The 12,579-nt window shown below is 39.0% G+C and overlaps 2 protein-coding genes across 2 annotated transcripts; one reads left to right on the plus strand and one right to left on the minus strand.

Moving 5' to 3' along the window:
• Positions 1–2,807: 2,807 nt before the first annotated feature.
• On the minus strand, positions 2,808–4,336 carry LOC141656670 (uncharacterized). The gene is made up of 2 exons (XM_074463646.1): positions 3,539–4,336; positions 2,808–3,442 (listed from the first exon to the last, which is right to left on the minus strand). The coding sequence occupies exons 1-2, from the start codon at positions 3,878–3,880 to the stop codon at positions 2,984–2,986; spliced, it is 801 nt and encodes a 266-aa protein (XP_074319747.1). The 5' UTR covers positions 3,881–4,336; the 3' UTR covers positions 2,808–2,983.
• Positions 4,337–9,784: 5,448 nt separating this feature from the next.
• On the plus strand, positions 9,785–11,009 carry LOC141654806 (uncharacterized). Its single transcript, XM_074461922.1, has 2 exons — positions 9,785–9,980; positions 10,099–11,009. The coding sequence occupies exons 1-2, from the start codon at positions 9,785–9,787 to the stop codon at positions 11,007–11,009; spliced, it is 1,107 nt and encodes a 368-aa protein (XP_074318023.1).
• Positions 11,010–12,579: the final 1,570 nt, after the last annotated feature.

The following is a 12,579-nucleotide window of genomic DNA, read 5'->3' on the forward strand; positions in this document are numbered from 1 at the left end:
AAGTCGGCATTGGCAGACCTATCACCATTGGTAGCTGAAATAGAGTCAAAAACAGTCCCGTCCCCACTGTGAGTCGAACCAGACTCAAAAACAGAGTCACCATGATTGCGCGAGTTATCAGGCTTGTCAACCCCTTCCCCGACAGCAGCAGCATCCCCCATGTCCCCACCGACGGCGTCAAAGGGACCCGCCATACCAGGGACGATATCGTCATCAGGAACGGTGTGCTCCAATTCACTAGCAACAGTTTCAGGGACCATCGTTTTCGAAAAAGGAAAAATGCTTTCAACGAAACTCACATCGCGTGATTGAAAATACGTTCCCGTTGTCAAATCAAAGAGATGTCAACCCTTCTTACCGAAAGGATAACCAAGAAATACATACTTTCGACTTCGACTATCAAATTTGTCACGGGGATGTAAGTTTTTAGCATAAGCCAAACATCCGAAAACACGAAGCAAATTTAAATTAGCCGGTTTGCCGAACAAAAGTTCATAGGGCGTCTTGCCTTGTAAGATACGAGAAGGTGTCCTATTTATTAAGTACGCGGCTGTGAGCACACATTCACCCCAAAAATCAGTGGGCAAGGAGCTTTGAAAACGTAAAGCACGTGCTACGTTGAGAATGTGACGGTGTTTTCGTTCAACCCGAGCATTTTGTTGAGGTGTTTTGACCATAAAAGTTTCAAAAAGAATACCATTTTCACGAAAATAAGGAATTAGTGGTTTAAATTCCGTCCCATTATCACTTCTTATTCGCTTAATAGTAGCATGAAATTGTCGAAAAATTAGAGCAAAAAATTCCTTCATGAGTCGAGTCACTTCATCTTTGGTTTTCATTAAGAAAACCCATACGGTGCGTGAATAATCGTCAACAATAGAAAGAAAATAACGCGACCCACATGCTTGATTTGGATCATAAGGACCCCAAACATCACAATGAAAAAGCTCAAACAAAGACGCTGCTTTATTAGTACTTAACGGAAAAATGGACCTAGTTTGTTTAGCCCGCAAACAAATTTCACAATGCTTATGATTGTCCAAATATTGTTTAAAATTCCTAATAGAAGAAATACACTCCATTGCCTTGAAAGATGGATGACCTAACCGTTTATGCCAAAGACCGACATTTCCCGCGTCTTCTATTACATTAACATGTCTTGGTAAATCCATGGGCAAATGATAAAGTCCAATTGCGAGTTCACCCTCACCAATCCTCGTCTTCAAGATAGGGTCCTGAATAACACAAGTGGAATTAGTAAATTGGATACACAAATTGTGAGTAAGAAATAGTTGAGATACTGATAGCAAATTGCAAGTGAAGCCAGGGACAAAAAGGACATTGAGCAACACGAGTGCATCATTTATTCGAACATTCACACGATGTGTAGCCTTCAATTGAGTCCCGTTAGGAAGACCGACGGCAAGAGGCGCTATAGACACACAATCATCTAACAAAGAGGCAGCTCCACAAACATGAGTGGAAGCACCGGTGTCAACAATCCAAAAGGCAGCGTGCTTACCGGTAAGACGAATGTGATTTGCATCAAGGATTGGCTCACCAAACACTACGTTGGTGTGAGCAGATGTCGACCCCCCTGCGGCTCCACCAGTGGTAGTTCCAGAACGCGGCCCACGCCCTTCCGGATACCCATGTTTCTCCTAACAATTGGGCTCACTGTGACCCGGTTTCTGGCAGTGGGTACACTTGAGACGAGGCTTGCCCTGTTTTCCACCACCCTGAACAGCAAAGGCCATGGCGGCGGAGCGATCCTGAGTGACATTTCGTACTTCTTCCTCCTGCGTGATTCGAGAGTATACCGAATCCAAGGAAGGCAAAGGAGTAATACCCAGAATAGTAGTACGCGCCGTAGCATACACCGGAAGGAGGTCCATTAGAAACTGCCGTGTCTGTCGGGTTTCACGACGGTTGCGCAGCTTGACGGAGATGGCGCACCTGCAACCCGAGCACTCACATGTGGGAAGAGCATCGTAATCATTAATGTCGTCTCATAGTTTCTTAAAGCGGTCGTAAAAATCCATCGCGGTCTCTTCACTCTGTTGTTTGCAATCGGAAATTTCCGATTCCAAATGATAAATCTTGATGCCATTACCACGGGAGAAGCGATTACGAATGTCATCCCATAATTCGACAGCCGTATCTCGATAGGAGATCGATGACCGAATCGTGGAATCAATCGTATTGAAAATCCATGCTATCACCGTGAAGTTGGTCGTAGACCAATCGTCCAGGTCCTCGGAGTCAGCCGGCGGCTTTGTGAGGGAACCATCAACGAAACCGAGCTTCCTTTTTGCCCCCAAACCATTGCGAAAACCTTTGGACCATTCCGCATAGTTGGAACCTTTCAGAATCACATGGGTAATTTTGGCTGAAACTCCATCGGAATTGGAAACAAAGTAGACAGGTTTGGTGATATGCGGCGTTGAGGTAGTCGGAATAAGATCACCTGACATTATTAATTAGGGTTCGTGGTTTCGAAACCTAACTGATACCATAAAGAAGTTGAGAATCGTTTTAGAATAATAATGTTGTTTGTGTCTACATTACTCAATGGGTGAAGCTTATATACAACTTACACTCAAGAGATTTGCGAGATATTAACCAATTGCTATACCTAAAATACAGCCTAAATATGTGCTAACAAAGGACTAACAATATTCACCAAATAATCCGAGAATATTACGAGAATATGCCCAATACTAACGTATCGATCTAAGGGGGTGAAATATTTGAGCAAGGGTAAACTAGTAATATCATAAGGTAAAGTAGAAAAATTTAAATCAAAATTTCAGCTGTCCAACAGAGACGAGGGGCGCTGGTATCACCCCCTTAGATCGATACGTTAGTTCATAAAATGACTAATATACCGTACGTGAAAGAGTACATCTCAATTCTCAAGTCTCAACCATGGCAAAACAAAAGCCCTATTCAAATTCAAATTAAACCTTTTAAATTAAAATTACTATATACGAAAGTACGTCACTTTGACATTGGGTGATGCCGAACAAAACTTCGATACACAATCGACGACAACCCGTTCTTGTTCGGTTGAATCCAGCTTTGTACTAGAATAACCAATATTCAAGTTGATAAGGACCGGTAAGCACGGACGAATAGACCTCAACAATTGCAGACCGTGATGAGATTCGCCAAGCAATACAAACGACAGCCTCCCAAGTCGGTCCAGTATAACGTCTTTGAAAATGAACTTGTCGAAATTGTCATGATGAAGTTCATCAGATTCAGTAGAATAATCTTCTATCCACAGCTCTTCGAGGTTTTTAGCTCTTTTAAGCAATAAAATGAGCTCCGGCATGAAGGTTGATAATCGAGTTAGACGAAGTCCACGTAAAGTAAGCTTCTTCAATGCCCAAGGCTTACACTCTGAAAATTCAATTGGCTTCAAGCATGGAGCTAATACCTGTGATCAATATACAATAAACAACCACATAATTAATGTATTTCCGTATACATGAATGTTAATTCAAATTAGCGATAATAAATAAGTCATATATACCCCAATCGTAGAAGTCATTTCCAAGATTTCAAGGCTTGTAACCTTAGGTAGAACATGGCGAAATCCATCCGAATTATTGTTCAATTGATGATGCTTGAGGTTAAGGGTAAGAGAAGACAAGCTCGTCGTTTCTGAAAAAGAACAGTGTCTCAAGCGACAGTTGTTCATAACAAACTCTTTAAGGCGTGGTGCATCAATTGTAACTGTATCGCCATCAGGCCAATCACAACACCAAAAGCTTAAACGCTCGAGATTAGGTGCAATACGCGAGAGGGGTTGAAACAAGTTATGAGGGACTGATAGTGCATAAAGATGTAGCCGGGTAAGCTTGAAAAAAGTCATCGTAGGATGATATTTGAGCGAACAACAATAGATTTCCAAATAAGTTAACTCCGGGAATTGAGTGATAGTCACCGCATACGGCTCATTGAACTGAATATTAAAGTATTCCTCGAAATCTCTTTGTGCACAATATACAAAACAAACTGGTCTAACAGTCCAGTATGAGTGGACAGTATGCGTTTAATTGTCTTCAGAAACTCGTCCACAGTCTGATTATTCATGTATTGATTCTTTCGCGAGTAATAATAGGCAGTATGATCAAATATAAGGTAAGGATGGTTTCGGAAAATATGTCGCCATTGCGTAGATAGGACACTTGTTCTTGCTATTTCTTTAACTGTCAAGTCCTTTAAAATAAGGTGCTTCAAATCAGGGTGTAATTCACTGATTCTATCTTCTCCGGTTGTTTCATCACATCTTTCCAGTTTTATAGATTTTTGACTTGACATTATCGTACTGCACACCAGAAATATAAATCGTGAAGCATTAACAACTGCGGAGTCCATGACTTCATCGATAGTACTCATGATCACAGTTCGATACTCTTGTTCAGATTAATTGTGTCAAGTTTTATTATTTTCATCATATACATCTCCGACGACATAGCAACAACTAAATTGAAAAAGTTGAATACATATATACGGAGTAATTAAGAACGCAATTCAAGAAAGAAAATAGATTTAAGGTGGTTCACTTACGATGGGTAGATACTAGATACGTCCACCGGCAGAAGAGAGAAAAATTTACGATGCCTAGAGATACTAGATACGTCCACCGCCGGAATAGAGAAACATATTAGGTTATCTTTGAAGATTAAATATGCAAGATAATATTTTCCATTATCATATTTTTAACGTGTGCCCTAAAGGGCACACGTTAATAATCCATATATGGTAAGTTTAACAACAAATTCATATAAGATACTCAAGTATATTCTCATTTTTACCATATTTAATGAGAATATGTTGTTAAACTTACCATGGGTTATTAATGTGTGCCCTTAGGGCACACGTTAGAAAAACCCTTTTTATATTTATTAATATATCATCTAAGTACGTATTTGCTAAATCCCACACTTTATTTTACCGAATTCCACACACTTTACCTCATTATTCCAATTCTACCCTTCATCTTACAAAAATTGAAAAAAAGTCTCATCCTTTTCTCTCTCTCCCAACCTAAATAATTCGTTAATAAAAATTGACAATCATAGATCTTAATTTTGCACATCACAAGTAATTTAGCCTCCTTATCAACAATTTTATTCATCACAAGTAATCAGTATTTTGAGCATAACCTATAAAAGCACAATCATAGGTCTTTGGTCCAACAGTAGGTCTCCTAAAGTCAGGTAAACGTAAACCCACTTTAGCCAAACAACCCTATACCCTAAGGTAACTCAGGTTAGGAGGACAGCCCTTCCAAATCTCGTAGGGTGTCTTGTCAATTTTCTTATGAGGTACAAGATTAAGAATGTGACAAGCAGAAAGTATTGATTCCCCACACATATCGTCAGACAAGCCAGAACTTAAAAGCATAGTATTCATCATCTCTTTTAAGGTTCTATTTTTACGTTCAGCTACACTGTTAGACTGAGGTAAGTAAGGTGGACTAGTCTCATGTATTAAACCGTTAGCAGCACAAAAGTCGGCTAGATAACTAGACTTATACTCGCCACCTCTATCAGACCTTACCCTTTTGATTTTTCTGTCGAGTTGATTTTCGACTTCATTTTTAATGTTTATAAACGATTGTTCTGATTCATCTTTAGTCTTAAGCAAATATATTCGGGTGTACCTTGAACAGTCGTCTATAAAGGTGACATAATAATTCTTTCCACCCCTACTTGCAACATTTTTTAAGTCAGCTAGGTCGGTGTGAATTAACTCAAGAAGACTCGTATTCCTAGTTGTAACAGGTTTACTAGGTTTCTTTGTGAATTTAGCCTCAACACAACTAGCACATTTAGAGAATTCTTGACTCGATAAACTTGGAATTAAGCTCATAGTTCTAAGTTTTTCAATATAGTCAACATTCACATGACCTAATCTACCATGTCAAACATCAATAGACTCAACGATATAAGCAGAAGTAGATGCAATATTATTAAAAACTGAATCAGTGTTCAATACAAAAAAAACTCACACTACAAAAAGAAGTGGTCATAGCGACAACAGAATTCCGTCGCAAATTCAATAGAATCTGTCGCTAAATGGGTGTTTGCGACGGAAAATGCGACTGAATCAAGTCATTGCACAATTTAGTAGCAAATCTTGTTGCTTTGCGATGGAAATTTCGTAGCAAAGAGATTAGCGACGGATTTTGCGATGGATTTTGCTTTAATTAATTTTGATTAAGTGTGCAATTAACTTTTGGATTCTGTCGCAAATGCTTAAAATTCCGTCGCTAAATTTAATTCATTCTATCGCAAATCTTAAAGATTCCGTTGCAAACTTAATTCATTCCATCATAAATCCTTAAAATTCCATCCACCCATCTTAAGGTTAAGACTAGATACCGTCCGTCTTAAATTAACAAAAAGTTAGCTGGTAATTCATACCACAGAGAAAGTTTATGTAATTCAAGTCCTTGTTTGGTTTTAATATAACTTTGCAATATTCTGAACTGGTTTTTCAAATATTATTTTGATTGATTATTATTGATATTTGACAAGCTTCTGAGACTTGTCCCATGTGTGACACAATTGTAAGATGATGCCTATAACTCCCCAACATGACAAACCATTAAATAAAAAATAAAAAATAAAAAGTTAGCTCGAAAAGTGTTGACTCTAATATTTTTCATATTATAGTCCAAAGATGCGCAAGAGAATCAAGTTTGGACGCGGATATGCAAATGAGAAATGAAACACGGGATGAATAATCCAATGCACAAGGGAACATCCATGAGAAAGAGTAATAACGATGGATAGTTCGGGTCCTTATCTTACCCTTAACCAAACCTTGCTATTTTTTACAGGTAAGGGATTATACTTCAAAATTTTACGGTTAAGGCACTCCTAGTCTAACGCCGTCAAGTTCTTCATTAAAACTAAAAGCAGCCCAAAAACATTGCAGAAATTACCAATTTACCATATAATTTACACTACATTGCAAAGAATAAAAAAAAATCAATTGAAAAGGAAAATCATGAAGCAAACCTAATTGGGTACTCAAAGAATAATCTTTTAGCAAAATCCAACATAAATTTCAATGAATCTACTTTTCTAGGTACCGAAAACTAAAAATTAAACGCGAGAAAAACACATAATTGAACATATGTATAGCGGCGAAATTAAGGAAATCAAAGGGGATGGCATGAAGAACTTACAATTGATATGAAAAACAAACAAATTGTAATCATGGGACTGAGAAATTAGAAGGGGATGTAATGGGTTGTTTCAAAATTAGGGTTTACCGATTTCAAGAATATGAAGCTATAATAATGGAAATATCCGAAAACTATACCTTAAAAAAAAAATCGTAACAATTACTTTAGATTGTTTCATTAAAGCTTTATATTAAAAAACTAGAAAATGAATCAAACAAAAAGAGGAAAATAACCTTGCGACGGATTGAGAGCAATGACGGATCGACAAGGATGGTGGAGGACCCGGCTGAAGACGGCGGCGGCAGACAATTATGGAGGACACTGCGGTGATGACGATGATGGAGGAGAATGGAGGTTTCTTTTGATTTGGGGTTTGTGACTGTGTTATGTCGAGTTAGGGTAGGGAGATTGGGTTTTGTTTTTCCTTGCGAGGGTTTGGGTAATGTTGCGACGGAATTTAATTACTAATCGCGTTTTTTAATTCCGAGAGTATTACTAATCGCGTTTTATATTAGGAGGAAATTTAATTAGAATTTTCCATCGCAGTTTCCGTCGCAAATCAAAGTAAGCCATCGCAAATTCCGTTGCAACAATTAGGCGCCATTGGAATTTTCACCCGCCAACTAGTCGACGTAGCAAATTCCATCGCAAATCGCAAAATCCATCGCAAACCCATATTTACCGATGGATTATGATTCTGTCGCAAAGTTCTGTAGCTAAAGCCAATTCTTTTTGTAGTGTCAACCAAATTAGCTTTAACAGCAGCAATAGAAGCATTCGAAGATAGACTAACAGATTGGTCTTTAAGGCGATTTACCTCTTCGGTCAGCAGCAACAGAAGCATTCGAAGATAGTCATAACATGTTGGTCTTTAAGGCGATTTACCTCTTCGGTCCCCATGTGTCCTACTAGTTCCTGGAGAGACAAGTCTTTTTTTCTTATGCTTAAGGTGGTTCCTATAGTCAAACCAGGAGGGAGGAAATTTCTCTAGCAGTACATTAGCCACGAAAATGTCATCTAATTTTATACCCTCATTAACGACATCAGCACATAATTCTCATAGACATGCACTTGTTCCATAATAGGTTTTCCGTCAGCCATCTGAAATTCCAGCCACTTACCCACAACATATTTCTTTTTCCCCGCATCATCGGCCCTATATTTGGCCTCTAAGGACTCCCATATCAGTTTGGAAGACTTATGAACCATAAACAGGTCAAAAAGGGTGTCAGTCATGTTGTTTAGAATCTGGTATCTAACAGTTTTATTGTCCTTATCAAATTTCTTAATAGTCTATTCATTTGACTTAACAACAACAATAACAGGGGGAGTGTCCTCTACAGACACATCAGCAGCCGCCTCTTTAACCGGAGCAGGCGGATCACTAAACAGCACATAATCAATTTCTAGCTGTTCAAAAAACATTAGCAGTTTCTGTGACCAACGTTTATAATTATGACCGTCTAGTTTTTCAAGCTTAGTCAAATCATGAAGAGTTTTTGATAGAAAACTCGACATTGTTACAGCAATAGGAAATAGTTTTCAAGTTGTTACTGATTTGCAGCGACGGGGTATGAAGGCCTCTGCCTTGAAAACTATTTCGGCACGACCGTGGTGGCGATCAGCAGGCGTCGGTAGTTCCCCAAGGTTTGACACTGCAGCACCCAGACTTGCCCATTCAAGGCTGGAAGCTTTGGAACGATGATAAGAACAGTACACACATACACTCCACTTGGATTGAGAGGAAACAAAAGCATTTGAAAGAGTAGTGTAAATGTGTGTTTCTGAGTGTAGAACTGAGGCTCTATTTATAGTAAATAGGAGCAGCTAGAGAGCCAAAAACGTGGCCCTAAAACGCAGCCAACAACTGAAAAAAACTGGGATGCAAGACTCTCTCCCACTAACCGTCATATTGAATGACTGTTACACACATACACTCCACTTGGACAGCTCATATATACAAGAGCAAAAGGGTAAAAAAAAGGCCTTTGGCCCGCACCACATGTGCTCTACCCAAACCCAAACCCAAACTCAAGCCAGGCCGATGCACGCGTGTGTGTTTGAACCCAAGCCCACAAGCCCAAATCTCATAACAAAAACCCCTCATGTCCACTCAATTAACCAACCAAGTGGAGGGACTCAGGGGCGGATCTTCCTTATGCTGGGCCTGGGCCCGGCCCACCCTGGCATAGGAAGTAGCCCAAGTTGCTAAAATGCCATGCTGTTGTTACTTCTTTGCTTCGTAGTTCAGACGATCAAAATCGCAAATAATCAAAAGTTGTTTGTGGGGTCATTCTTGGTAAGCAGGCATGGAGATTGGTAACAAACCCAAATTGTTTGTGGTCACGATTGATGAAGGCGAAGTACTTTCCCAACAATGAGTTTATGACGGCTGGGGTTGGCTATAATCCAAGTTATACTTGGAGGGGTATATTGGAAGCGAGAGAGGTGATGGTTCGAGGGCTGAGGAGACGAGTTGGTGACGGAATGACAACGAGGGTGTGGGGTCATTCTTGGCTGCCCAATACGCACACGGGACGCCTAATATCACCGTGTCCACAAGGTTTGGAGGATATGTGTGTAGATGAGCTGATGATACCGAATACTGCTGCGTGGGATGGGTTAAAATTGAATCAGCTACTCCTTCCTTTTGAGGTGCAGCGTGTGCTTGACACTCGCATCAGTCCGAATAAACCACCGGATATTTGGTATTGGGGTCTTGAAAAGGATGGTGTCTATACGGTGAGAAGTGCGTATAAGATGTTGGTGGGTGAGCTGGGAGACATGACAGGGGGCTCGGACTGGACTAGAGGAAGATGGCTCTGGAATCGGCTCTGAAAACTTTCGGTTTGGCCCCATGTGAAGCTCTTCTTCTGGCAATTGTGTAGTGAAGCGCTCGCCACACGAGCTAACATTGCAGCCCGGGTCGGAGGTGAGTATTCTCTTTGTCCTTTTTGTCATTCTGATCTTGAGTCGAGTCTCCATTTGTTTCGGGATTGTGGGGTGGCAAAATGGGTCCGGGATGGCTTGGTCCGGAGAGTTAACGGCGGGAAGGGGAGGGGATGTGAAGGAATGGGTGGAGATGTGCTGGAAGAATATGTGCATGGAGGAAGGAGCACGACTAATGGTTGGGTGTTGGGCTATTTGGGAACATCGAAATAAGGTTGTGTTCGATAATGCTACTGTGTTCCCGGTGGATGTGATTCGAAGAGCGAAGGATGTCATGCAAGAGAGTGTTGAGTGTGAGGGGACGTGGATTGGTGGAGGGAGGAACGATAAAGAGGGAGCTCGAAGGGAAAAGACTGCGGGTTGGAGACCGGCGCGGGATGGTTTTGTCAAAATCAATGTGGATGCGGGGGTGAAAGAGGGTGAGGGGGTTGGTACGGGGATTGTTTGTCGAGATAGCAATGGTGACGTCTTGTGGGGTTTGTCGATTGGGAGGGACCAGTGCTGGGAAGTCCACTTTGCAGAAGCGACCGCTATTATGGATGGCCTTGAGGAAGCAGCTGCGCATGGAATTCGGAAAGTGGAGATGGAGAGTGACTGTTTACCGGTTATAGAAGCTATTCGCGACAAACAGACGGGTCGAAGCATGTTCCACCAGCTCCTAGATGATATTATTATGTTTAGTTCGAACTTTGAGTCTGTCGTTTGGTCTTATGTTAGTCGAGTCAATAATTGTGTTGCACATGGTCTAGCTCATTGTATACCACGTGCCGTAGGAAAGGTTATTTGGGAGGATGGTCTTCCACCTTCTGTGAACTCTGCTGTTATTTTTGATCGATCTTTAATTGAGTAATGCCGATAGGCATTTTTCTTCAAAAAAAAAAAAAAGTATAACAACAAGTACTCCAGTATTTTGCGCCCATTTTAAATGTCTTGGCCCACATTGTTAACTTCTTTATTTAGTGGCCTTATTTCCATATTCGGGTGAATTAATCTATTTACCTATTATCAATCATTTTTTTCTCAGTTCATTTAATCAATTTTTTTCTTTTCTACATTTCAATACTCATGTTTATCTGATCGGTCTTAAAATTTGCAAAACACGAGAATATTATTATCAACTTCGAATTTTTATGTCATCTCTTTCATTTAGTTATCTACCTTTTATTTCTCTTTTAAAATGATTTTAAACAGTAAACAAATTAACTCAAGTTACGTGTTATATGTTCTATGTTTATGAAACTAAAGTTGAACCATTCATCTAGCTAATAGTATAGTTAAAAAAATCAAACTTCATAAATTACAGTATTTCTGAAGTTAAAAGTTAATTCTGTCATATTATTCCCTTCTTAGACCCTTTTTATTAATATATTTTTCTTACCTTTTTAAATAAATATGTAAACATAGTTTTGAACAAACGTATAAAAGTGAAATGGAGTGAGCGAATATTTAATCGTTCCAAAGATAAGATTTTTATTTTCAAAAATCGTAATTTGTAGACTTTTCATATTTGAATTGGCCCACCTTGAAAAAATGTTCAAGATCCGCCACTGGCCTGACTCAGGGACTAATATAAAGTGCTCAAACTTTGTGTTTTCCACCGATGTGGGATAAGCACAAAACCAAAACTTGGTTTTTGCCTTTTCTAAGGCATCACTCCAACAATAGCGAGCAACAATTGAATTGCAATTGAAGAATACAAATGTAAGGTGGTTGGTTCATTAACGATGTATTAGATAGTCGACCAGGAGAGGAGAGAACTTACCTTCTTAATTGTTGCAGACGATACCAACTCTTGACTTCGTAGCAAGTAGCAACGACTTTAGTTGAGGAAAAGTATTGCGAACTGCTATCGGAAGAATAATGTGGAGTATAAATCGTAATTTTGTTTACAAGAAGACGGGAGTATTTAAACCCAACCTAATCCACCAACTTAACCCTAATTTTCGACATTTACAAATACGGATTTTCTAACCTGTCTTCTAAGGGCACTTGATAAGAAATCAAGTAGGAAAAGTTTGTTGAGAATAACCCAAATAAATAAATTAATTTATAGATCTTTTAATTAGTTTATAATGTATTATTTAAGATTTAAAATTGACATATTATTAATTTTTCATATTTTAATATGAGGATAAAAAATTTAATTGAAACATTAATTAAAAGAATTGAGTAAAGTCATAAAATGTATATTTTAATGAAATTTAAAATTAAAGATTTCAATTTATAAATTTTGTCAAATAATTTTAAAGATTTTTTTATCACGAAACTAATAATATCAGTTCAAATTTTTTTATGCAAATTAAATATGTGGTAAGTTTTTATTATGCGAAACTGAGCTTGTTTGGTTGTCTATCTAATTCATGGGAAAATTAAAATCCCATGAATTGTAAAAAAGGGTGAGTGTTTGGTTGTCATTTTTT

Source organism: Silene latifolia, chromosome 5 (genome assembly GCF_048544455.1).
Source record: "Silene latifolia isolate original U9 population chromosome 5, ASM4854445v1, whole genome shotgun sequence".
Classification (NCBI taxonomy): Eukaryota; Viridiplantae; Streptophyta; class Magnoliopsida; order Caryophyllales; family Caryophyllaceae; genus Silene; species Silene latifolia.